This window comes from Ostrea edulis, chromosome 8 (genome assembly GCF_947568905.1).
Source record: "Ostrea edulis chromosome 8, xbOstEdul1.1, whole genome shotgun sequence".
In the NCBI taxonomy this organism is placed as follows: domain Eukaryota; kingdom Metazoa; phylum Mollusca; class Bivalvia; order Ostreida; family Ostreidae; genus Ostrea; species Ostrea edulis.
Genome location: NC_079171.1, coordinates 64752178 through 64778564, shown reverse-complemented (window position 1 = coordinate 64778564; position 26387 = coordinate 64752178). Strand labels below are relative to the sequence as shown.

At 35.4% G+C, this 26387-nt stretch overlaps 2 protein-coding genes and 2 long non-coding RNA genes across 4 annotated transcripts; 2 read left to right on the top strand and 2 right to left on the bottom strand.

Moving 5' to 3' along the window:
* Positions 1-3017: 3017 nt before the first annotated feature.
* On the top strand, positions 3018-6844 carry LOC130049255 (uncharacterized). The gene is made up of 7 exons (XM_056146667.1): positions 3018-3490; positions 3600-3780; positions 4571-4669; positions 4794-4874; positions 5073-5219; positions 5331-5500; positions 6794-6844. Exons 1-7 carry the CDS (start codon positions 3460-3462, stop codon positions 6799-6801), a joined length of 717 nt encoding a protein of 238 aa, XP_056002642.1. The 5' UTR covers positions 3018-3459; the 3' UTR covers positions 6802-6844.
* Positions 6845-12053: 5209 nt separating this feature from the next.
* Positions 12054-14630, bottom strand: LOC125661035 (E3 ubiquitin-protein ligase TRIM71-like). The gene has a single exon (XM_056146665.1). The coding sequence runs from the start codon at positions 14262-14264 to the stop codon at positions 12594-12596; it is 1671 nt and encodes a 556-aa protein (XP_056002640.1). The 5' UTR covers positions 14265-14630; the 3' UTR covers positions 12054-12593.
* Positions 14631-17629: 2999 nt separating this feature from the next.
* LOC130049259 (uncharacterized) lies at positions 17630-21102 on the bottom strand. Its single transcript, XR_008797758.1, has 3 exons — positions 20971-21102; positions 18985-19048; positions 17630-17782 (listed from the first exon to the last, which is right to left on the bottom strand). It is a non-coding gene; the product is annotated as an uncharacterized LOC130049259 (long non-coding RNA).
* A 402-nt stretch (positions 21103-21504) lies between these two features.
* Positions 21505-25827, top strand: LOC130049257 (uncharacterized). The gene is made up of 2 exons (XR_008797756.1): positions 21505-22087; positions 22306-25827. It is a non-coding gene; the product is annotated as an uncharacterized LOC130049257 (long non-coding RNA).
* The last annotated feature ends 560 nt before the right edge of the window (positions 25828-26387 follow it).

The following is a 26387-nucleotide window of genomic DNA, read 5'->3' as shown; positions in this document are numbered from 1 at the left end:
GGTCAAGGGTCAAACTGGACATAGGAATATACTGTCCGTTCAATATCTTGAGAACCCTTTGCTTGACAGACATCAAACGTGGTACACTGGTACGTCTTCAGGAGAAGACGACCCCTATTGATTTTCAGATCACATGGTCAAAGGTCAAGGGTCAAACTGGACATTGTAATATACTGTCTGCTCCATATCTTGAGAACCCTTTGCTTGACAGACATTAAACTTGGTACACTGGTACATCTTCAGGAGAAGATGACACCTATTGATTTTGAGGTCATGTGGTCAAAGGTCAAGGGTTAAACTGTACATAGGAATATACTGTCCACTCAATATCTTGAGAACCCTTTGCTTGACAGACATCAAACTTAGTACACTGGTACATCTTCAGGAGAAGATGACTACTAATTATTTTAAGGTCACATGGTCAAAAGTCAAGGGTCAAATTGGACATAGGAATATACTGTCCGTTCAATATCTTGAGAACCCTTTGCTTGATAGACATCAAACTTAGTACACTGGTACATCTTCAGGAGTTGATGACCCCTATTGATTTTTAGGTCACATGGTCAATCCACTCTTGACATAGAAAGATATTGTCTGCTCAATATTTTGAATTGATAATACTACTCTCAATCAAATGATGTGTGTGTGTGTATAACCCTTTTCAATTTTGCACCATGGGGGGCATATGTGTTTTACAAACATCTCTTGTTTGTATATAGATTCTTTATGGAAAAACCTTATTTTGTGAAGTTTGACCTTAACCTGGGAGTTCGATCATTCTGACCTATTTGATATCTCCTGAACATATTTTGTATTTAAATTTTTATGACAATACCCATTTTTTCATACTATAACCTTTGACCTTGTGACCTTGAACTTTGACCTTCATTTAAGAAAATGTAACCTACCAAATATTTTTAAAAGTATTCAAGGTAGGACTTTCATATTTTGTATAGGTTCTTGTTGACAAGACGACCTTGTGGTACAATTATATTTGATCTTGTGACTTCCACCTATTTTCTAAAAAAAAAAACAAAAAAAACTGGCCTAGTTAATATCTTCTAAACTATTTAAGGAAAAGCTTTTATATTTTGTGTATAGATTTTTATGGCAAGACTTTGATTTAGTGTTTGACCTTATGACCTAAATCTACTTTTAATAAGAATCTGACCTCTTCACTATCTTCTGAACTATTTAAGATAGAGCTTTCATAGAACTTCTAGGACTCAGTATTCATACATGTGCACTGGTTTGGTCTCATTTTGATACATTCAGTATCATTGTATCGATCTTTTGAGTATAAATTTGTGATCTTAAAGCATGATATAATGGTGTAAAGGATAAGTTTGTGGTTAACCAATATTTAATGTGAGAATAAATATTGTAGGGTAGCGGTTACTGGAGATGTGCTGTTGATTGATGAGGATAGTTTTCCTGAGACTTTGACATATTGCAGGACTTGGATAGCTCTCTTGCTGTTCAAAATGCCAGGTTTGTTAATGGAATTACATGTAAATGTTCCATGAAATGTCAGGTTTGTTAATGGATTTACATTTGAAATCGTCCATGAAATGGCCCGGGCATATGTAATATAGCATTACTATTTTAATGAAACTCAGGTGACCTATTTGCAATTGGTCTGCGTCCGTTGTCATGCGTTGCCTGTCGTGTTAGGTGTGTTAACATCTTCAAGACAACGGGGAAATAAATTATAAATTTCAGAATTCCTGGACTCCTGTGGCTTTAGGGGTGGGGCAAAAACTGCCCAAATTTGACCAATTTTCAAAAATCTTCTTTACAACTATGCATGTGTAAGAAAAACTAAATGCAAAGGGATGTAGAGCAGGAAAGCCTCTACCAAAATTGTAAATTTCATGATCCCTGGGGTAAGGGTTCTGACCTCAGGACGATGCCAAACTTGGTATATAGTATTGGTGTGTAAAACACTTAAATAACATCTTCTCCAGTGCTATTGAAACTAAATGGATATTTAGAAAGAACTGGTAGTCCTTTACCAAAACTGTAATTTTGATGATCCCAAGGGGTAGGGGTTTGGTGTCAGGGTGAGACCAAAATGGTCTATTATTAAATGTGTGAGAAATGGAACTATTACAACTTCCTTTTGAGAACTAGCATTCCAATTCCTTTCAAATATGGTATGAAGAATTTTTAAGAGAAAATGGACGTAAATTGCAAAGTTTAGGACTCTAATGCACCCCTGGGGCCTTAGGGGTGGAGCAAACAACTGCTGTTACATTTTGTTTTATACTGTTAAGAGGCCTGCGGACCTCTTGTCTGTCATTCCTTTCTTCTGTCATTCCGTCCTGATTGAGTTTCTGTTCATTATGTCTTGTTATTGAGGTACATTTTCAACTGAAAATAGGATACATCCTATCCATACAGCTCCATAATTTTGAATAATTGTTATTGAAAGAGTTATATCCCTTGGATTTAGGAAATTTTGTATGATTTATGTTCCCACCCATAGTATCAGTCATACATGGAGGTAAAATCTGGGATATAAATGAACATGTGAAGGTATCAATCACATAAATCCTATAAATTTAATACAAAAATTTGAAATAAATAAAAAAGATAGGCCAAACACAGAACTCTTGTGTAAAGAATGCAAAATTAGGAACAAAGAAAATGAAAAATCTCATAAATTCTATAAACTTCATACAAAATTTCAAATAAACTAAAAGTAAATAAAAAATATTGGGCAAACACGGACCTCTGGAGATAAGAATGGTGGGATCAGGTGTCTTAAGGTATCCGAACCTCATTAGACCACGTGACTAAAAAGACGATGTCGGGACATATCGGTGTATGTCGGAAGGTGTCGGAAATTAATAAAAGTATTTTAATAAATAAATAAAAATGAAATAAATAACTATTTTTTAAAATTTCATTTTGTTCGTCAATCATTAAAAAATAAAATACGTTCAAGTTTGATGTTTCCGTAAAGTCTCGCACACACGAGATGGTAGGAAAATCTGTAATGGCTGCGCCCCTGAAAAAGGTCGTACGGGACAAACGCGGTCGTTTTAAATCGGATATAGTCAAAAAAGGGGAGAAGGATGACAGCACAAAACGACAGAAGGGTATTAGAAACATCGTTGTCGAACATAATTACCCCATTGGACATTTTCACGACGATAACAACAGATGTGAAGAATGTTGTCCGGGAATATCACGGTTAGTGAATTCAAAAAAGATAGAAACAGAAGATTGGGGAAAGGGTAGGCGTGTTGTAGAATTGAGATGTTTGGTCGATTCCTTAAGCCACTGTCTGTTCTGTAGGATGGGACCGTTATATCTTGCGCATGAAACTATCAAAGGTGAAATGAAGATGGGACTGGGGGGGGGGATTTGTATATACAGTGTATTAACTGCGGGCAGCTGAATACCATCCCATATGGCAGTACATACTCCGAGCCATCGACAAGAGGACAGAGAATGTTTTCAGTGAACACAAAGTTAGGTGCAGGTATGTACTGTGTGTTTATAATTGAGAAATTGTACAATGTTATTGTTTGCATATTCAATTATATGTCACACCCACAGAAGGTTTGAAATTTGCTGAATATGTTTTGTAGCAATGATTGACTCGATTGGAGGCCCACAACGAGTCAATAATTTCCTTACAACGCTTGATCTCCCATCAATATCAAACAAAAATCTCAAAGCCATGGAACGACGAGCTGGGCAAATAATTGAAGATTATGCAGAGAAAAGTATGGCCATTGCAACTAAAGTATCATTTGACACTGAAATGAGGTAAGTTTTTCAAAGTACACAAGGCTACAATAAAATATATGTGTGTTTCCTATTTTAATTCCCCCTAACTTAGGTAAGTAAAACATATTATTTTATAAAAAGTTAAACATTTGATCAAAATCTTAGTTTTTGATATGCTGTAAATACAGACCTATCTACATTAGAATACTTTTCAAACAATATGATTGATTGATTAGATATTGTTAACGTCCCTCTCGAGCATCCTTCAATCATATGGAGATGAAGGGCTCCAAAAATTCAGGCCTATGTTTGGCGCTTACAGCCTTTGAGCAGGGATGGGTCTTTATCGTGCACAACAGCTGTGGCACAGGACCTCGGTTTTTGCAGTCTCATCTGAAGGACAGAGAAACTCGAATGCAAATGATATAAAACATTCCTGTATCATCAATAGAGTCTGCAGCAAAAATGTAGATGTAGGGTCGGGAAACCAAAAACACACATATATTTTATTTAGGCCTAATATGTTTGAAAGATTGACATAATTGTTATTTGTAGTTTGTCAGAAATTTTTCAATTTAAAATACAGGGAATCATGTAGCCTTTGTAGGCACATACTGTGTGCGACTTGACACAAAACACTAAGCATTATGCTATTTGATACTTTCATTTTGTAATTTGATATGAGTGGATAGGTATTGACTCATTAGAAGTGAGTGCCCTCCTATTTTATTCAGACTCTATCAATTGTGTGCTTCAGGAAAAATTATAAATGAATAAGTGAAACAATTAAAATATGCCATGTACCTTCAGAAATTATCATTCATTGTAGTGACATTTCAACTATGGAAGAAAAAAATGCACCATTTGTCCATCATGCTACTTTTGATGAGGAGTTGGGTACTGCAGTTATAGATGGTGAATTCCTAGGGTATGTAATATTAGAATGTTGAACCCTATGTTGGAAATGACAAAGTTGTTACACTTCATGTGCATATATAGATAACATGTATACCTATGCGAGTATAAATATGATACAACTAAAATAATTTCAGTAATCCTGCATCACTTTTGAAATCTACAAGTGTGCTTCAAGACCAGGAGGAAAGTGGCGATTCTGGAAATGATGATGATGAGTAAGTGCAACAGTTCTAACATTTTCATTATATACTATAACACTAACAACAGCATATTTTTTTTAAATCTTGGGAGTGATCTGACTTGTATCAATGTACCAGTTAAACAGACACAGTGCTTGCACTTTTACAATTCATACACCAGAGAAAAGCCTTGATTAATTGGAAATATACATTATCTTGTGTTATTTATTTCAGGAATTCTAACCCAGCACAAGTTTGTCTGCCAGATCGAGATTCACAAAATGTTGACCATTCTCCTCAGACTCCAAAACTAGTTTGTCCATCACATGTAGATTTACAGGAAATGGACCTTGCTCTTCACACTCCACAAGGAATAGTCAAGTAATTCTCATATACTTTAATGCTTTCATGTGATACATTTAATTTCGTTCATATATATTATCATATTGTGAACTTTAGTGCATTCTCATTCTATGTGGGCATTATTTATAGTGAAACTGCACATATAGACAAAGTGTCAGGAAGGTCATTTGGAAAAGTCAAGATGAAAAGACAGGGAGTGGCTGTTTCAAAGAAGCTGAAATTTAACCCACGAGCAAGAACAGGAATGACAGTTTGTGCTGACCATGGCTGGCAAAAAAGGGGATTTGATAGTCTAACAGGTAAGAGAATAAATTATAAAAGTGTAATGTGGAATTCTGCTGAAAACTGTATAAATTTTCATTTTACGCCATAAAACATTTAAACATTCAACAGGCCATACATTTTTGGTCAGCAAAAGTAAGTATGGCAATAAAGTTCTTAAAACTGTTATTAAACATCGAACTTGTTCGGTTTGCAAATGGTGGAAACGAAATAGACCTGGACAAAAGGTTCGCAATCACAAATGTGTCTGGAATCACAAAGGTTCATCAAGACAGATGGAGGCTATGGCTGGGATTCAGGCGATAAAGGAGATGATGTCACAAAAGACACCAGTTGAAGTTATTGAGGGTGATGGAGACAATACTGTGATATCAAGAATTGAGAATGAACTGGGTGTAAGAATAAAGAAAAAACTTGACCGTAACCATTGTGTTAAAAATATCACTAAACATTTATATGACTTGAAGAATAGTAAAGCCGCAAAGATAAGCAATCAGGTGATTCAGCACCTCACAAAATGTATCAAGTACATCTTCGCTAAAAAGCAAGGTGATCCAGATGGCATGCGGGAAAACTTGGAAGCATTAGTGCCTCACCAGTTCGGAGACCATACCAAGTGTGTTCCAAGGTTTTGTGGATACAAGAGAAGACCAGCTGAGACATACTTGCATCGAAGTTTACCGTACAAGACATCACTGAGTGACCCAGTTTTGAAAGAAAAACTTGATAAAATCTTTGAACCTGTGATTGCCAAAGCTACCTTGTATAGTGATTTAGGGTCCAGCCAAGTTTGCGAACATGCTAATCGAGCAGTCAGTTTACGAGCACCAAAACACTTGCATTATGGGGAAAGTCAAAGCCTTGACTTCCGTGTAAAAGCTACTGCAGCATGTATGAATGAAGGTCGCAAATACTTACCGGAGGTAGACACGTTTGATGTTATATTGAGGTGTTTGTTGAGTTTTGTTCAATTTCCTGTTGTCAGTTTTGACCATTTTTTGCAGCTTATTTTTGAAAATTAATATATATTACTAACAAAAACTCTTCGATGAATGTGTATATTTTCAAAGTAAGAAAACCTTATTTACATTAACTTTAGGCTAATATTTATTGTTATAAATGAAAGGTGAAGATAACGAACAGTGATGAATCTCATAATTCATAATTTTTGAATTACTCGAAAAGAATGATGAATTCTTTCTTGCTCATTCTTATTCTGACAGTGTATATACTATTACTTTTAGGTATTTAAAAAATTTATGAAATCTTTCTTGCTCGTTCTTATTCAGTGTATTTACTATTACTTTCAGGTATTTAAAGAACACGGATTATCCCCTGGTCATCATACACTGAAATATTCGGAGAAGATGGACATGGAAAGACAGAAGAGACAGGAAAGATCAAAGTTGCCTGGAAAGAAGCGCCGTCGATTGGAATTGAAGCAGGAGAGAATTATCCAAAAAGGAGCCAATGAAGCAGCTGAAGGAGATACATATCAATCAGGTAAACAATAACTTACAAAGTGTTAGTTTATGAATAAATGTTGAAATTGATTGTTTGTATATTAGAGATACATGTATATTCATATTTCATCAGAAGTTGGACTTTCTGACCAAGTCGACATCCAGACTATTCCTGATGCAGTTCCCAAACCAGGATTCACCAAAGTCGACCACCTGAACGAAGTTCAAGAGAATAGGGTCATTATCGACCTAGAAACTACAGGATTGAGTAAGAAATATTATTGACTTCCACATTTTAGCTGACCTTAGCTGAAAGCTCAAGTGAGCTTTTCTGATCGCTTGTTGTCTGTCGTCTGTCTGTAAACTTTTTACTTGCGAATATATAAGGAAAATCTATAAATATGGGCCAGGGTGACTCAGGTGAGCGATGTGGTCCATGGGCTCATTGTTGGAGTTTTGAATACCATTACCAATTCTGTATTTAGAGTAAATTACATGTATATAGATAGTTTATATCAATATGTGTTTTCATAAGTTTTCAATTCAATTTTATGGATCTTTTTCAGTTCAGCGTGGACTAATGCCTCATATCACACAGATTGCTGCACAAGTTATAGATTCTGATGCCGAGTTTCATATTATGTTTCACCTAAAGTACCCATCAATGAAAATGCTGAGCAGATAACTGGGATATCCTGGGATGGTGAACACATGACTGTGCACGGAAAGCAAGTGGCAACTGTATCGATAACAGAAGCACTTTCAAAATTTTAAAAAATTTTTAAGAACATTAGCAATGTTGTTTTGATTGCACACAATGGAAGAGTTTTTGACTTCCGTGTTCTATCCTATGCTATATGTAGAGTAGGAATGATGAATGAATTTTCAAATCATGTTTTAGCATTTGTGGATTCTTTGTCATCATTGCGTTCAAAAGTTCCAAAACTTGGTTCTTATAAGCAAGAATTTCTAGCAGAATATTTCTGTCAAGAATCTTACAATGCTCATGATGCAGTTGATGATGTCAAAATGCTAGCTAAGATTTTGTGTGCAAGTGGCATGACAAAAGCAGATTATGTAAAACATTCTTATGCATCAAATTGTCATTTTTTACAAGAAGAGTTCAATCTTGCCAAGGCCAAAAATATTGGCACCCTACATTGTCTTGTTGCCAGTGGTGTTCTCAAATTAGCTACTGCAGAAAATATAGCAGGTTCTGGCCTAAATCTACAACATTTGAAACTTGTTTGGAAGAGAGATGGTGAAGATGGTCTGAGAAATATGTTTACTGCAAAAAATTGTATCGAGAAACCACGTGTTACCAAAGATAAGAAGTTGTTGGGAAATATTATTCCAAAGCTTTGTTCATTTTTTGAACAGTAAATTTGTCATGTTTTATAAGCATGTTTTGTGTTTGACACATGTAAAGTTGATACATTAGCTATTTGGTCTTTAGATGTGAAAAGTAAACTTTATATGATAATGAGCATTTCCTGATGATTCAAGGTCAGGTCGATGTTAGTGACATTTATCATTGTTTTATTAAGAGTTCCTATGCTTTCATTGTTTGAATGATACATTTTTCATATGTCTGTTAATTTTTTTTTCCAAATTGGAATGTTGCATCAAAATGTTTCAATGTTAAGATTTTTGTATGGGGGGGGGGGGTGTTGTTCAACATAGCATAATGTAAGTTTCCTATGGTAAATGTCTTTATAATTGTGGTAAACAAAAATATAAGGATTGAACTTCATTTGCAGTACATTATTTGTGAAAAGTTTACATTATTTCTTTTTTAAAAAACAGCGATTTTGTACATTTCGCCGTTTTGCACTTGAATTTTTGTATTGGGGGTGGGGGTGTTCAACATAGCATATTTAAAGTTTTCTACGGTAAATATCTTTATAATTGTGCTAAACAAAAATATAGGGATTGAACTTCATTTGCAGCAAAATATTTGTGAAATTTCTGCATCATTTTTTTTTAAAATAGCAATTTTGTACATTTCACCTTTTTGCACTTGAATTTTTATTTTTCTATTTTTCATGTTTTCTCATAGTCAGTCTGTCTTTTTGATGTTAGAAGCGTTTTAAAATAAAAATTATGCTATAATAATAAAAGAAAACTTTAAATGTCTATTTATTTCTTATTTTATTTCATTATTTGAAAAAAAGTTGCAGTATAATTGAAAAATGTTGGGAAATATAAATAATTGATAATATAAGGTAATTTTGCGGTAAATTTTCAATAAAAAACATAGATATACCTTTTAGCATCAATTACGGTCATAATACACACCTTGATTTACATTTTATAAAAATCTGCTAATGTGGGTCGGATACCTTAACATGAGACAATTTAGGTTGAGTAACTTTGCAAATGATATTTTGGCAGAGTTATGCCCCTTGGGCTTAGAAAATTTGAAGCAATTCAGTTTCCACTCATTACGTATGTAAGTATGAGTAAATCTAATGCATAGTTATGATGTGACATCTCTGTCATACATTGGCATTCGGATTAAACGATACGATATGTCAATATATTGATCATGCAAATACGCAGGTCCAGTACTTAAATACTCAGTGCTCAGATAAATGTTGACTGAATTATGGTCCTTGTGTGGAGGCATTTGTGTTCCTCTAAAATATCTGGGGGAGGGGGGGGGGTTTGAAGTGTAAACAGCAAAATCTTAAGATAAATAACAAAATCATGAATTAATAAAGACCAGAGTGAGGTCAATGCTGTGTCAGTGATTGATTGGCCATTCTGGAGAATTCCGGATATGTTATCGTGATCAATGAATCCTATTCATTTGTCAGGGCAATGTATCTAGTTTTCTTTATTACCAAGCAATAAATCAACATACTAATTTGATTAATGTACTGCAATATGTGTAGAAATGTCACTGATACATCCTAGGTCTTCTTGTAGAAATTGACTGAAGAAGACGACATGAAGTAATTGGCTGTACAGAAATTCCAAATTCTCCCAGATCCAGGGAAACATAAGGTCAGTCAGCTGGACTTAAGCATACAGCTTAAGTATGTCCGGACTATCTGACCAGACATTAACATTGTGGAGGGGCAGTGTGAGTCAATTCTTGTTACTTTAGAAGTGACTGATGCACCTTACTGTGTGCCTTACAAGCGGGGAGCATTTCTCTCATATGGAATGTAGGAAAGCTCAGTTTTCCTTAAATATTTATAGACATGAATATCTGCTACATAACAGGAAATGGAATTCAAACCCAGGGCCTCAAAATCTCCGATCCAACAGAAATATGATGATTTTACTGTAGTGCATTATATTAGTACAGAATTACTAGTGAATACTGTAGTGCTTTGTTTATATGAACCATATTTGTTTATTTGTGAAATTTTCACTCATATTGAGATGTCACCAAGTGTAGGTGAAGTACTACAAATTTAGATCTATACTTAACGCTCAAAGCCATATCAGTGAGGGTTCTTTAACCTGCTAATGTCTGCCGTCACACGGGACCTCAGTTTCTCATGTCTAAAACACCTGCCGTGTGATATTCACTTTTAAATGCCGAGTGTTTGGTGAAGCAGGAACCACTACCTATTTTTTCATCTTAGGTTTGTCATAGCCATGGCACAAACGGGGCTTGAGCTCATGACCTACTGGTTTTGAGGCAAACACCCTGCCTTTGAGCTATCATGACCGTTTCATTCAAGACCCCTGTATTACTAGTCATGTGCTTTAATCATTGAGCTACCGTGACCGGTCTATCCGAGACCCCTGTCTTACTAGTCATGTGCTCCAGTCATTGAGCTACTGTGACTGGTCTATCTGAGACCCCTGTATTACTAGTCAGGTGCTGTAACCATTGAGCTACTGTGACCGGTCTATCCGAGACCCCAGTATTACTAGTCAGGTGCTGTAACCATTGAGCTACCGTGACCGGCCTATCTGAGACCCCTGTATAACTAGTCAGGTGCTCTAACTATTGACCTATCCATAGGCTGATATTTATATGAACCATGTATATCGATCTGGATAGCTCCGTGGTTAGAACATCTGACTAGTAATACACGGGTCTCTGATAGACTGGTCAAAGTAGCTCAATAGTTAGAACACCTGATTAGTAATACAGGGGTCTCTGATAGACCGGCCACTGTAGCTCAATAGTTAGAACACCTGATTAGTAATACAGGGGTCTCTGATAGACCGGCCACTGTAGCTCAATAGTTAGAACACCTGACTAGTAATTCACGGGTCTCTGATAGACTGGTCAAAGTAGCTCAATAGTTAGAACACCTGATTAGTAATACACGGGTCTCTGATAGACCGGCCACTGTAGCTCAATAGTTAGAACACCTGATTAGTAATACAGGGGTCTCTGATAGACCAGTCACTGTAGCTCAATAGTTAGAGCACCTGACTAGTAATTCACGGGTCTCTGATAGAACAGTCACTGTAGCTCAATAGTTAGAGCACCTGACTAGTAATACAGGGGTCTCTGATAGACCGACCACTGTAGCTCAATAGTTAGAGCACCTGATTAGTAATGCACGGGTCTCTGATAGACCGACCACTAGCTCATTAGTTAGAACACCTGATTAGTTATACAGGGGTCTCTGATAGACCAGTCACTGTAGCTCATTAGTTAGAACATCTGATTAGTTATACAGGGGTCTCTGATAGACCGGTCAATGTAGCTCAATAGTTAGAGCACCTGATTAGTAATACAGGGGTCTCTGATAGACCGGTCACTGTAGCTCAATAGTTAGAACACCTGATTAGTTATACAGGGGTCTCGGATTCGATTTCCAGTTGAAGCACGAGTTTTCTCCTTCCTGTTACATTTACATATATATAAACATGTAAATATACCACACTGTAATAGACTGGACATTTTGTAAGATAATTAAGTTCTGAAATACAGACAATTGTTGACAATACAGTTAGATATAATTACACTTTGTGTTTTGTAGGACTGTGGAGTGGTGTGATGTTATTGATGGTCAACAGAAGACTGTGACCTTGAATCTGAAGATCTGTGATGAAGACTGGACGTTTGGGGTCACTCTCTGTTACAGTACAACAAATCTAAGTAAGTACTCGGTAATAATGTAAGACTGAACTCTGTATCATGTTTATCTAATATATACATTATAAAATCAAACACATATTGAAATACATAATTAACAAACAGAATAATTAGTAGTTTATCACACACAAACAAGTATATGTGTACATGTATAGATGTACTATAATTCAAGGCTACACACAACATACTGACAACGTGACTTAGTACCTCACAAGAACTGATTGTCCTTTATTTACATTTCATGATTGACATGTGTCTAATTGTATATAGATAATTAACTAGTAACACAATCTAAGATTAGATATAATAATACAGATATTGTAAATTATAATTACTAAACAGCAGTGAGAGACTAATGTTCTATCAGTTAAACTCACAAACACAAGTACATGTTAATTACACATCACAGACACAGGGCTGTGATTAACACAGGGCTGTAATCAACACGGGGCTGTAATCAACAAGCGACTGTAATTAACACAAAGATGCAATTAACACTGTGTTTAGATGTGTAATGAACAGGGTTTTTAGATGTGTAATTAACACTGTAGAGCTGTGTAATTAACACTGTGTTTATAGATATTGGATTTTCTTCACTTTAGCAGTGTTATACTCAGCCACAAAGAGGTTGTCTCTGATGTCCATACATAAACCCCATGGAGTGTCTAAATCACAGTGAATGTAACGGAGGAACTGTCCGTCCTGATCTAGGATGTGGATACGGTGATTGTCAAAGTCTGCTGTCAGGATGTGACTCTGGCTGTCTGTAGTGATGCCGGCTGGAGTAAATGATTGCTCGGTATTAGAGGGATGACCAGTGTATCTAAATCGGAGTTTTCCTGACTGATTGACCACCACTACTGCACTAGCTGTGTAGTCAGCCACACAGATATCCAGGTTCTTGTTCTCACTGAGGTATTTATAGTTATAATCAGATGAGTAGAGAGGACGACCCTGATCATCAAACTGAATGCTTTGTTTCTCTGTGGAGCCGGAGTAACGCACGACTTTGGATTGTTCTCCATCATCACTGATCATGGTAACCAGGAGATCATCAGAGGCGGTACTGCAGACATTGAGAGGGTACCACCCCTGTAGTGTGATCACGGTCTGTATCTGTTTATTCTTAATTAAGTTAACAGTTCTATCTATATTGTCAGTATAAACAAGATCTCTGTCCCGTGTCACTGTTATGTCCCATGGTGCGTACCCTGACTTGGTTTGTATTGATGTCAGTAGTTCACTCTGGAGGTTGAGCAGCTTCATGGTGTTGTTTAACTGACTGCATGTCCAGACTTGATCTTCACTCAGACAGCTAACACTGGTTAGTTCGTATCTGTTATACCCAGTGTCTATGGTGGCGGTGACGCGCGGCTCATGAAGCAGTGGTTTGACTGGAGGAGACGATACAGCTTCTGCTGACTTCATTGTGTCGCCATGTTTTGTGTTAATGGATAATGGCGACAGAGAACCAAACATTTCATTGAGCTGATCTTTGTTTATTTTCTGAGCAGACAAACTGGGTACTGTAACTCGGACTTTAGGCAGTAATGTTCTAAATTCAAAATTCCTAGATTTGTAAGTAGAGGTTAAGGAGACGTCATTTGATTTTAGGATTGATTTCAAGTCGGACATGATCTGTTTGAGTTCCGCCATTTTCTGTGTGATTTCTTCTGTATTTTTATTCAGGGTAGATAGGTGTTTGTTTTTCATCTCCGCAATGGCAGATTTCCGCTGGTTGACAATGGCGGTGATTTCTCGGTGTAAGATTTCTCCTTGTTGGTCAGTAGTTGTGGTCAGTTTCCCGTATTTTGTTTCTAATTCTGCTTTCTCGGTTTGGACGTCGGACGCCATTTCCTCATATCGGGGATAAATTCGGGTCTCGAGTTCTTCCAGATCTTTTTGTAAACTTTCTGTTTTAGCACTGAGTTTTTCTTGAATATCTGATACATCGTGACCTTTGTGTTTTCCATATAAGGCGCAGGTAGAACAGACGGGAATTTCACATTTCTCACAGTAATGCTCGCAGTGTTTATCCGGGTGTGTCGGACATTTTGAGTAGTTAGGAGACTTTCTGCGTAAATAGGGGACGACATTGTGATCTTTAGAGGAATCTGAGATATGTTTTCCTACACAGTTAACACAGAGATTTATATTACAAACTTCACAGTGACTCTGTAGGGGGACAGTTTCACAGAGGTCACACAGCAGGACTTCCTGGGCACTGCGCCGGGGGTGCAGCATTTCTGGTGTCGGCGTCACACGGGAAGTTTACTGTCAATATAAAAGGGAATCCTAGATATTCTACAGGTTAAAACAGTTCTCACGCTTAACTTACATCAAAAAATGTATCGAAAAACAAACAAACTGCGGTCATGAATTATGAAATTCCAAACGGAATAACATGCACAAGGCATCGATATACTAAATCCACTGTATGAAATTATGATCAAAGTGATCAGATCTATATCATTGATCACATAAATATCGATGTTAATGACACTACAATGTCAGAATTCGTATATATAATTTTGTCTCACCAGAAAATTCAACATGGCCTCCCTGTTATTTCGCCCTTCAGTCAAGTACCTGCGCGGCGTGTCGGTCTGTATACAATCGTAACAACTCAGCCATTTCCGTAACCGACAAATAACCTCGTAAGCAAACAGAAGAAATTCTTCTTAAATTGTTTGCCGGAAGTTATTCCGCAAATAGTTCTTTCATAATGGAGGAGAGACTCGAATTTGCTCGCAGCAATTTCTTTGAAAGATAAACAATTGGAAACACTTAGATATTTGTGGGAGAAGCGAGACTGCATTAGTTTATTGCCAACCGGGTATGGGAGAAGTGCAATTTATCAACTTCTTTCATGGCTTTTACAAGGAGAAAGGGAAAGGGCAGGAATTGTACTCGTCATATTGCACCCTAATCTCAGCGAGATTCGTCGAGGCTGGATATTTGGACTGACGCCTATCCAGCCTTGACGAATCTCGCTGAGATTAATTGCACCCTTGAAGTCAATTATTGTGGACCAGGTGGCTTTTCTCACTTCTAAGGGGGTGCAGGCTTTATGCCTTAACTTTGAAGGCACTGGTTGTCAAGGGATTTATCTAGGTTGTTTTTTACTACCAGTATAAGGTACCTTTCCCCTTTGGCAACAAGTGGATATTTCCACTTCATTTGTAGAAACTTGACAAAATTGTATGAGAATTTTCAACAGAAATCATTTTGTATATATTCCAAGTCATTTTCTATAATTGTCAGACTTACAATACAGATAAAATGAGTAATCAATCAATTTATATGGCTGTAATGATCTGTGGATATTATATTCCATGGATGTCCCCCACCACCATCCCCTGGAAGCTCAATGACTGCATTCTCAAAAATTCCCCTTAAATTTAAAATGTGTGGTAACATCTAAATGCTGGGTAAAACCCTGATGTCGTTTTGCGGATGACGACTAATCTGTTTCAAAGGTAGAGAAAATGCTAAAATTCATATATATTTTTTTCCATTGAAATTTTCTGACTGCATCTGTGTATGGGAGGAGTTAGAACGGGCCACTATATCCTACAATTGATTTCAAAGTTCCTAATATCTTTCTAATGCACTCTATATATAGATTATCCTCTTTCTACATGTTTTATAGAGAGATTTTCCCCTTCTATCTAATAACCAGAAAATACTTTTGGAGAGCTGCAGTTTGTCGGGTATTATCTGAATTATCAGGTAATAGTACACAATGCCACATAATACAAACATCACCAGGATCATTTATTTGCAATCTTTTATATATAATGAGATTGCATTTAAATTCTGGTCATGGTGGACCAATTGCTTCAACTATGTAGAATACTTTTTTTTCAGAGTCTAAAAGGGAAAAAAACTAAAATGAAGACAAGGCATACTCAAGCACACATTACAGTATGTGACATAGTTGACAATTTCATTGATGGTACATGTAACATCCACAACAATGTACAATAAGATAAAAAGAAAGAAACAAATAGATACCTTACATGGTAACAGCCTCAAAAGGTACATATACTTTATTGAATTTGATTCATTAATATTGATGCACTTGAATAACACAAACTTTTTTTGAAAATAAATGAAAATGGACACTGAACATATACATGCCCATGTATACATTTCACCATATGAAATCTTATTTTTGCCATTCAAAGTGTAAATGTTAGGCAAGCATAATTTTTCTGTCAATTCATTTGTTATACAGAACAATGTTGTGGAGAAAAAAATACATCACAATGCAGAATTTTTTTTGTTTAATAAATCAATTTTAAAATTTTCTATAAATTTCTAACAATTTCCAATTCTGCAGGCAAGGTTCTGGAAAAAAAAATGTTCTTCAATATTTTGAATGCTAACTAATATCATTATCTGCATTATGTATTAAGATATGTAATTATACCTGCATGCACACAAATGTTTAGGTTTAGATCTATCATTATACATGAAGACCCGAACTACAGAGCGAAACCACTAAGTGTAATTAATTAAATGTGGATCATGTGTACTTAGTCATCGTTGGATTTTTTTTTTTTATTTATTTATTACCAACACCATGGACTTTTTCTGCAATTTTACTATATATATGTGTGTGTTATTTGTTTATGTAATATATGTCTCTTGATAAAGACGCGGGTTGCATCGAAAATTTGAGTTTTAAATAACGGACAGTTTCGTGGCCTTTTCAGTGCTTTTATAAATTTCTTTACTAGCCTTGTATCTTCTCAGATCCGACACTTTAAGAAAGTAGGGTGTTGTTGGGTTTTCGTTTTATATATATATATATATATATATATATATATATATAAAAGCACGAAAAACCGAAAGCATGTATATATATATATATATATATATATATATATATATATATCCAAATGTGAAAAATTGGCCCGTAACCAATAAGTAAACAAAAGGCCCATGGGCCACATATCACTCATCTGAGTCATGTCAACTTGGCCCATATTTAAAGATTTTCCCTATATATACATGTATTTGCAAAATTTTATCCCTTATTGTGGCCCCAAACCTACCCCCCACACTCCCTGTGGGTGGGCCATAATTTTAACCCTTCATTTGAACAAACTTGAAAGCCCTTCATTAAAGGATGGGTTTTGACAAATTTGGATGAAATTGGCCCTTTGCTTCTGGAGAAGTCTAAAATGTATAAAGTTTACAGACAGATGGACGGACAACGGGTGTTTAAACAAAAGTACATGATATGCAGACTACATTTCCTCTTTAACAAAAACTCACTAATTTGTTTTTATAATGTAAAATGCCTGAAGTTTCAAGTACATGTACTTCCCCCAAATGGTTGTTGGTATTTGATATTATTTTTTGTTTGTCTGTTTTTTAATTGTTTGACAAATAATTCATTGTTATATCTTTAATCCAAATTTTATATGTATGTATGGGTACCTTGTTATCTGCATGATAACGTATTGCTAGTGTCGAGTATATTCTCTGAATACCAGAGGCTAGTGGATCTCTGCTATGGAGTATCATGCCATAAATAGTTGCCAGTGTTGCAATCTTTCTCTGATGAATCCATTGTTCCTTAGGAAGTGGGCAGAATTTCAAAAAGAAGAGGGCAGCTTGTTTGCATTTCTATAACACATGCCGAGAAAATGTTGCATCCTTGCAAAATGTCTGCACCTTTCTTGAGAAGGACACTCTTCCTTCCACGGATTAATTTGTTCAATTCTTTGTTGATTCGTTGGCTCCATTCACTGAAAATATTCAAATGATGATAATCAAAATTTATGATTTTCATGATTTTGTAAAATGTGACAAATTGTAAATTAATTAAAAAATTGTCACATCTTGATGAACAGTTTCAATCTGTTATATATGACATTTATTATATTTTTGAAGAGAATCTTAACGTAATTTAAGTCAAATGTAAACAATAAGTAACTCAATATCAATTAAAATATTGTTATAACATAATTACATATATATACCTCTATTGAAAATGTTAAAATTCATGGGTTTCCAGGATTCGAACCTGGATGTTTTCAACTGTGTAGTGGAAAACATGCCTTGATACCCATTGTAATGTAATACATATGTATGTAAAGTAACAAAATGCTATACAGATTTTGTCATACAAACTATTGCAGCAATGGATCTCCTTCACAGATTTGAATGTATCGGTACTTAGCCATCTGTACACTTGTGCTATAACAGCTATACCAATTATCTTTATTGGGAATAATCTTGAGAGATTTTTTGGGAATATTAACAGCTAAAAGATAAAACAACACTTGCAAACTAAACTCTACATATGCAGTGGTATACATAGACACAACTGGCTGATGTTGACAGAGGAATTATCTAGATGAATTTAAAAAACAATTCAGTGAATTACATTTTTCTAATACATATGCATCTGTATATACCAGTGATCATGTAGCATTTAACTCCATAAGCATTAAACTTTAAAATAACAAGGGAAATCATATCAATAAATACTTAAAAATGGAATTTAAGTATCTTGAGTATCCCATGATAATTAATCAGAACTAATAAACATAAATGCACAAAATATTTTCCTGGTATTATCAACAATTTACTGAAGATATTAATTGTATACCAAAATTAATGCTATCCGAGTTTGTAAGTTATATCATATTTTTAATATGTACAATACTCTACCACCCTTTTATCAAACTAAGTTAAGTAAATTTATCATATACAATAATTATTGTACACGTGTGGATAACATTAAGATACTCCCACATGAAACGAAGCATGAAATCAAACAAGTTTTTAAAAAAGATAATAAATAACTGTCAAACACTGGATTTTTTAAACTTTTTCTAGCAGGCTAGCTGTCATCTGGAATGTCAGATAATTTCTCTGACACAGTCTGTAAATCCTTTGGGGTATATGAATAGTCTGTTGATACAAAATTCAGTTTACATCATACCTTTTTGGAACTCGAGTTGGACTCTTCTGCATCTTTTGACGAAAGCTTCAGCTTCTCCACAGACCTATTACATATTTTAACTTACATTAGTATATATATATTGACTAACATAGTACTATCATTCAAGTACTCCGCATTTTTAATTACTTTCTCACTGTGCAGCATACACCATACATTCTCAAAGCCTGGCCATTTTCCATGCATTGAACCCATGTGTGTGGTAAAGGACACCCCCCCCCCTCCCCCTCTTGGAAAGAAAATATTACTGAAGTTTGTAAACATGCAGTATTTTAAAAAAAAAAAAAAAAAACATAGTAAATTGTGCTTGTCAATTGTTTTGAACAATTCCAACTCATCTCCTACAGCTAAAATGAAATTTCATTACTTGTCAATTGTTTTGAACAACCAGGGCTCGCGCTGCCCATCGCATTTGTCGCATTTTGCGATTTTTCAGAAAAAAATGCGACAGAAATTCCGGAAATGCGACACGGACATTTCGTATTTTAGTATTCGCGCGCCATTTTGAATTTCAGCTGTTGGCATCCAAACAGCCTCAGGACTGTTTTACCTGTGCAGAATGTGGATACCCTGTCTCATGGGAACAATAAGACTTAGGGGTGTCTTGTTTATTTAGCAGTTTACACAAAACAAAGGGTTGATCCTCTATGTGCAGGTAGGTGTGAATGAAATGAACTTTGCTTGTGCCAGTTGCCTACAGTACATATCGTAAATATAGAGATACCCCGAGTCATTACTGGGGAGCTACCTGTTTTGTACTGGATGGAATAAAAAGCGTGTGATTGTGCACACAAGCTAGTCAATGGAAGATACTTCCGTGTTAATAAAAATATATAAAATTTAATTTGTCGGTTCATCACAGTACAAAAGCGATTTCATCTAGAAAGGTAAACTAGAATGTTCAGCTATATTTTCTAATCCATTTGACGTTAGTATAGTGTATAAATAGAGGAATGTTTGGGAAATTGCATTATTCTTTAGGTCTTTGGTTTGATCTATTTAGAAAATGGCCATGAGGAAATGCAAAACAGTAGGTTCTTCTGAAATTGCTATCCTGTCATCTTTCGACTTCACATCATTTTGAGCCATTTAAAATTTGTTTCAGACTTCATGAAGTCCCTTCTCCTCTACATGATGAGATTCACCAAAAGGACCACTTTGTCATTCTGGATTTGAAGATGAAAACAGGATTCTTCAGTGAAAATGTGATGTGAAACTATGATCATGTGTTATATATTACAGTAATTAATTTTCAGTAACTTTGTCATCAGTGACTTTTTCTAGACTGCATATTTAATGAGTAATATATGTCATTTACACTACTAAAATGATTAATAAACATTTAGAAACTCATTTCTTGTCTTTATTTAATATAGCCAGTTTATATGCTATGAAATACTCCTATTTTTTTATGGTATGGAATAGAATTGAGTCAACTTAGCCAAAAACAATATTTAGAAATCAAACCATGATTGTGCTGTAATGTCATCAGACTGACTAAAAAGCAATCTGCTGAAATACAATCGATTTTCACAATATCCTAATAATTATAGTGATTTGTGATAAAAGCTAAACAAAGCTATGTTGTATACATTGTGTAAGAATAATCAGAGATATGATATGTTGTATATGCCTCTTGAATAATATACATGAAATATAGATCTACAGTAAACGTGTATGAGTCGATGCACGCGCGCCAGGTTGCGACACAAAATTTTGGTCCAGTGTGAGCCCTGAACAACCCCAAGTCATCTCAACCGGCTGCAATCATTCATATATATATATATAATCTCATGTTGGCTGATTCCCCCCCCCCCCCCCTCCACTTTTCGAGATGGATGAAGCTTCGCCATTGACATAATTATATCGACAGCATTGCTACGTGTATATTTCACAAATTAATGATTATATTACACACATTAATGATTATATCCAACAGTGTCTAAATTCTAATATTGGTACCCATACTTCACCAGCTGATCAACAACGAGATTCTTCTTCTTGTTCTAATCCGACCTTATGGCCTTAACTTCGATGGTGGCGTTTTTGCAGATCGTTTACCACAGTCTACAGGGGTTGTTGATGTTGTGAAGGTTCCGGTCACATTACATGTATTACAAGCCTTCGTTATTTATTTCAAACAATCATCAGATCTTTACTAAATCCTGATGTAGATTTAACTCCTGTTAAAAGTCAGCATATAAGCGATAATTGTATCAAAACTCTCTCTCAAATACAAACGATTCGAGAAAATGTAATGAATTTTTTGCTTGTAAAACTATACTTTTCGCTGCTCCACATCAGAAACACAAATAAGTTGACGTCGCCATCTTTTCCATCATGTGACTGAAAATAGTGCAGTGATTTGCCGATTCTTCCATCGTTTGCTTACGAGGTTATTAGCCTGGTTCCCGAGGCCTTCCGATGTGCAAGCACGAAGGCCTCGGGAACCAGGCTAACGAGGTTATTTGTCGGTTACGGAAATGCGGTGCGGGGGGGGGATTGGGGATTCCAGGCCTGAGATATTTACACAGGAGCGATGGTTTGAGTGGATCACATCATAGGTGTACTTTTTGATTTTATTGATCTTTTTTTCTAGAGACGTCACCCGCTTTAACTAAATTCGACACTTTGCAAGTAACTTATCGTGCCACGCCCACCAGAACGCTTGGCGAAGGAATACCTATACATTGTTAAACGCAGTATCGTAAATTTAAATATTTACACATGGGGGGGGGGGGGGGGCAGTCAAGGTTAACTTTAAAGTTGTCTGAAATCTCATGGCAAACAAAGAAAAAAAAAAAGAAAAAAAAAAAGGTCAGAGAAATGTTAAATCGGGAGGTGTTTCTTATGTTCAGTAGTCGGTTTCCTTTCTATGTACAGCAGTGGGAACATCGCTCGGCTTTTTCCGTCAAGTTGAGAAGTGCATTGAAAGTTCATTACATGACATTGTGTTTTTTATCGGGTCGCGGGTGGTATTTAGAAAGAAAGCATTACATCCATTACAAAAATGAAAACAGAACTAAATGAAATCGGGAGTGATGTTTGCCAGCCATTTTAAAGACGAAGTGTTTTCTGTTCAAGTGTAAGAAATTAAACCAACGTTCCGGTCATTTTGTTATCAGTATATAAGATTATATTGTAAATGTATGAAATCATTATTTCACCAGAGGCGGCGTTACGGAAGTTTTGCTTACGTAAATTACCGGATTACCGGTGTGTTTTAACGCGCCCTCTGGTGAGAAAATGGTAAGATATGCGTTATTCATTTCTGTGTTAATACTTTATTTTTTTCTCTTGTAGAATGAGTTGAGTGAAATAAAGAACCTCCAGACATCTGTGTACATGAACAAATGAAGGATTAAATGTTTGCACTCGCGCATGCGAGCTGATCCGAAATTGCGTGTTCGAGTTTTCTTTCATGAATATTTTAGGTTTTGTTGAATGGATGCATCAATTAAAACATGAATTAAGGGAAAAAGAACTTTCTAGTGGGTTGGGGTGGGGCTGTATTATACATCAATGGGGTTTCGATCTTGTTTGTAAACTTCGCCAGATTTGAATTATTATGTACATGTGTGGTTTTTTGTTTGTTTGTTTTTGGTTTTTGGTTTTTTTGGAACAACTTGAATTCCCCTGAACGATATCTATGGATTTAATGTTTCTGCCTTTGTTATGACTACGTACAAATTGTAATGATAGCTATTTTCTCGTGGGTGTGTAGTATTTGTAAACAATGTGCGCATGAATATATTATGTTTAATTTAATGACTGGAAATTCTCCGATAAATTATGAGTGAAACATAATACAGATGTGACGATTAGAGCCTCGGAAGTTAGGTGAATCTCGGTCTGTCGCTATTTCTCACTGTTACGTGGATCATTTGGTAGAGCACCTCGCTAGAGAGTTAGGTGTCCAGGGCTCGAATCCGGTCTGATCCGTCACCAGAAATTTAGGGCCTCGGGGGAGGGGGGGGGTTAGAATCTCGGTCTGATCCGTTACTAGACAGGGAGGCCCGGGGGTCGAATCTCGGTCTGGTCCGTCACTCACTCAAAGTCAATAAAAGCGTGCAATTGATGTCGCCGGCACTTTATTAGAAAATAAGCTATACCAAATCATATATTTTGTGTGCTATACATTCATGGACCCATAGCCTCCCTAGGCATGGTATACTTTTTATTTCCCCTTTACTTATAAACTTGGTAGGAAGCGTAGATACCCTAATTTTGTAACGTACGTGACTGTCGCCGACTCAATTTTTAAAATTGAACAAGCAAATATAAAAATCTGAGAGCGTGTTTTTAAATTTTCTTTGCGTTAATATCATTTGTATTTCCTAAATTTTCATTCAATAAAAGTTTAACAACTTTTGCGTGTGATTTTAAGTAGTGGTGTATATATTACTCCATGTCGCCAGATTATATTATGTGATCATAGGGTCAATTAAACACCCAATGTATGGACAAAGATTTCGTATTATCTTTATGTTTTTGATCTATTTTGGCGCTAAAATATTCAAAAACTGTGTGAAAATATTCATCAAGCGATATTTGGATGTGGCATTGAGAAGAAGTCATCATATTCTCAAAATTTTGAATTCTGATTTTAGAAATGTAACATACGATACACTAATTTTTTTTTATGAAAACGTATTTGCAGAGCAAATGTTACCCCTTTTATGAAAATCTCGTAGTGTACAGAGAATGAAAATATAAACATTTCTTTTGCAGAAGTCATTGGTTGGTCTGAAATTTGACAAACGTGTCAAGATGTAACATTCGTGATGTAACATTCGTTACCGAGAAATTAATTAAAGGGAATGATAGAACAATTTCCAACGTATTTTTGCTCTCTCTCTGCATGATGTGGTATACGACATGAACGTCTACTATGAACATTTGAGTTTGAAAGTCAATACGTGTTAAACTTTGAGAATTAGGATTAATTTTCTCTTACGGTAAGTACTGTTACAACAACTGCAATGTTTGATATACAATATTGATTAAGCAAATGAAATGTTTTGGTCTGAATTTGTTCTTCTGATATCAAAGAATGTATATCGTATTCCAAATATCTCGAAATTCTTCTGGTGTAAGAATTACATTGAGTAGAATGCTGGTAACATACGTTACTCAAAGTAACGTATGCTACTTAATGAAATGCTTGATTAGACATCAAATATTGAACTACATATTGACAAAATATCATCATTAACGATATGTTTGTTGAATATCAACTATGTTATGAAGAAACAAATGTGTTATTGTTCCCGTATTCACTAGCATATACAGATATCCTCTGCAAGAAATACAGGCCATGTTTTCCTCTGCTCCTGTCCTATTTATGATACATGTAACTATGCAACTCTACATTTATCAATTTGCTAGAATTCAGCATCTTTTCATAATATATCTTAGAAATGAAGGGACTAATCTCTGATGATTGTTCTATGCAATCTTATAGAGAAATCATTCAAAAATATTTTATCTGAGTGTAACATATGTTACCACAAATTCCGTTACGTAATAATATTCTACTTGTTTTTAATTTTTTATTTATTTTTTTTTTCAGAAATGGCGCTTGTGAGAGTAGAAGTACAAAATAACTACCATGAAAAAAAATGTATTAAAACATAAGAACAACCATGAAAAAATGTTTTAGAAATAATATTATATGCTCCCCTTGTGGCAATACTGAAAAGGTAGAATGTCTGTATAGACAGTGAAAATAAAGGTTTAACTACCGGTCAAAGGCTACCATAATGATACATGTAAGTTTTGTCTCTCAAAATACTTATAAGCAACTGGTCATTTGAGTAATTTTGTATGACCTTTGACCTTGTGACTTGGAATCCAATGGGGGTCATCTATTCATAAGGGGCACCAGTGTTTCAAGTTTGATGTCTACCAAGGAAAGACTTCTCAACGGACAATAGCGTATGTCCAGAGTAGTTTAACCGTTGTCCTTTTGACCTCAAAATTAATAGGGGACATCGTTAAATATTCATTCATAACACCGCGTGGTGGATTATACTGACAGTTTCTATGGAAAGGTATTCCAAAATAAGCAACAAAAACATAAGATTCGGTATACGTTTAATTAAAATGTTGGGAAATTAAACATTTTCTTTATATTATTATTGTAAACAGATTGTTAGAAATGGGTACATATGATTCTTTCCATTTTTTGAATAGAAATGATGTGTTTATAGTAATGAAAGGAAAAATAAGAAACATACGTTACTTTCATTGTTTATTATAACAAAGAGCAATCCAGGTTTCAAAACATGTGTCTGTTATTTCTATAAGAATCATGAGCATTTAAATAGCGAAACATCAATCTATCACTTTTGTTTTAATCGCACATTTATTGCAAATTAACAAATTCAGAAGAAAAGACACATTTGGTAAAAAAATTTCCTTGTCTACGTTATATTTCTATTAAAATTGGTATTTCCATTGAATTAAGTGATGTTATGATTTTGCAACATCAATCGTAAAGAATAACTGATGGTGGCATCGTTTTGGCACAATATTTTCATGGATGTACTGTTGTGTAAGTGTTGAAACATACGTTACATAATTATAGCGCTACTTCATTTACATACAAAAAAGCTATTGTTCTATATCTATTGCTAGTCTTTTGTTTTCATGTTTCATACATATTGAACTGTTCGAGAATATTTGTTAATCAATTTTATTTTTTGCCATTTCAAAGATATTGAAAGTGATATCTAGTCGTTTATTTTGCGCTCTTAAAATCTTATTGCTGAATTTTACATCAGATAATTTCTTGTTGTGTTGATTAAATATTTTCTTTGAAAACCTGTATTTATTGTCTTTCGCAAATTAGAAAAATATATGCTCAGTCAATTCCAATACAAATTATGGAATAATACATGGAAAATTAATGTTTATCTTAAATATTATCATGTCAAGGACTCAGTAACGAAGGTTACATGTGAGAAAAATCTCGAAAAATATACCATACTTTGACCTACTGTAAAAAAAAAAAATCTGTCATACTTAACTTGAAACAATTTGAGGTGAGTGTTCAACAGATATTTACCATTAATAAACGCATGTTACCTTATATATTTTGAATGGTCGATAAACTATGATTTTGAAACCCTCAATTGCACGCTTTTATTGACTTTGGGTGCACTACAGAGTTGGGGGACCAGGGGATAGACTATCGGTCTGGTCTGTCACTAGAGAGTTAAAGAGCACGAATCTCCGGTCTGTCACTAGGGAGTTAAAGGGTCCGAGGGTCGAATCTCTGGTCTGTCACTAGGGAGTTGAAGGGTCCGAGGGTCGACTCTCCAGTCTGTCACTAGGGAGTTAAAGGGCCCGAGGGTCGAATCTCCGGTCTGTCACTAGGGAGT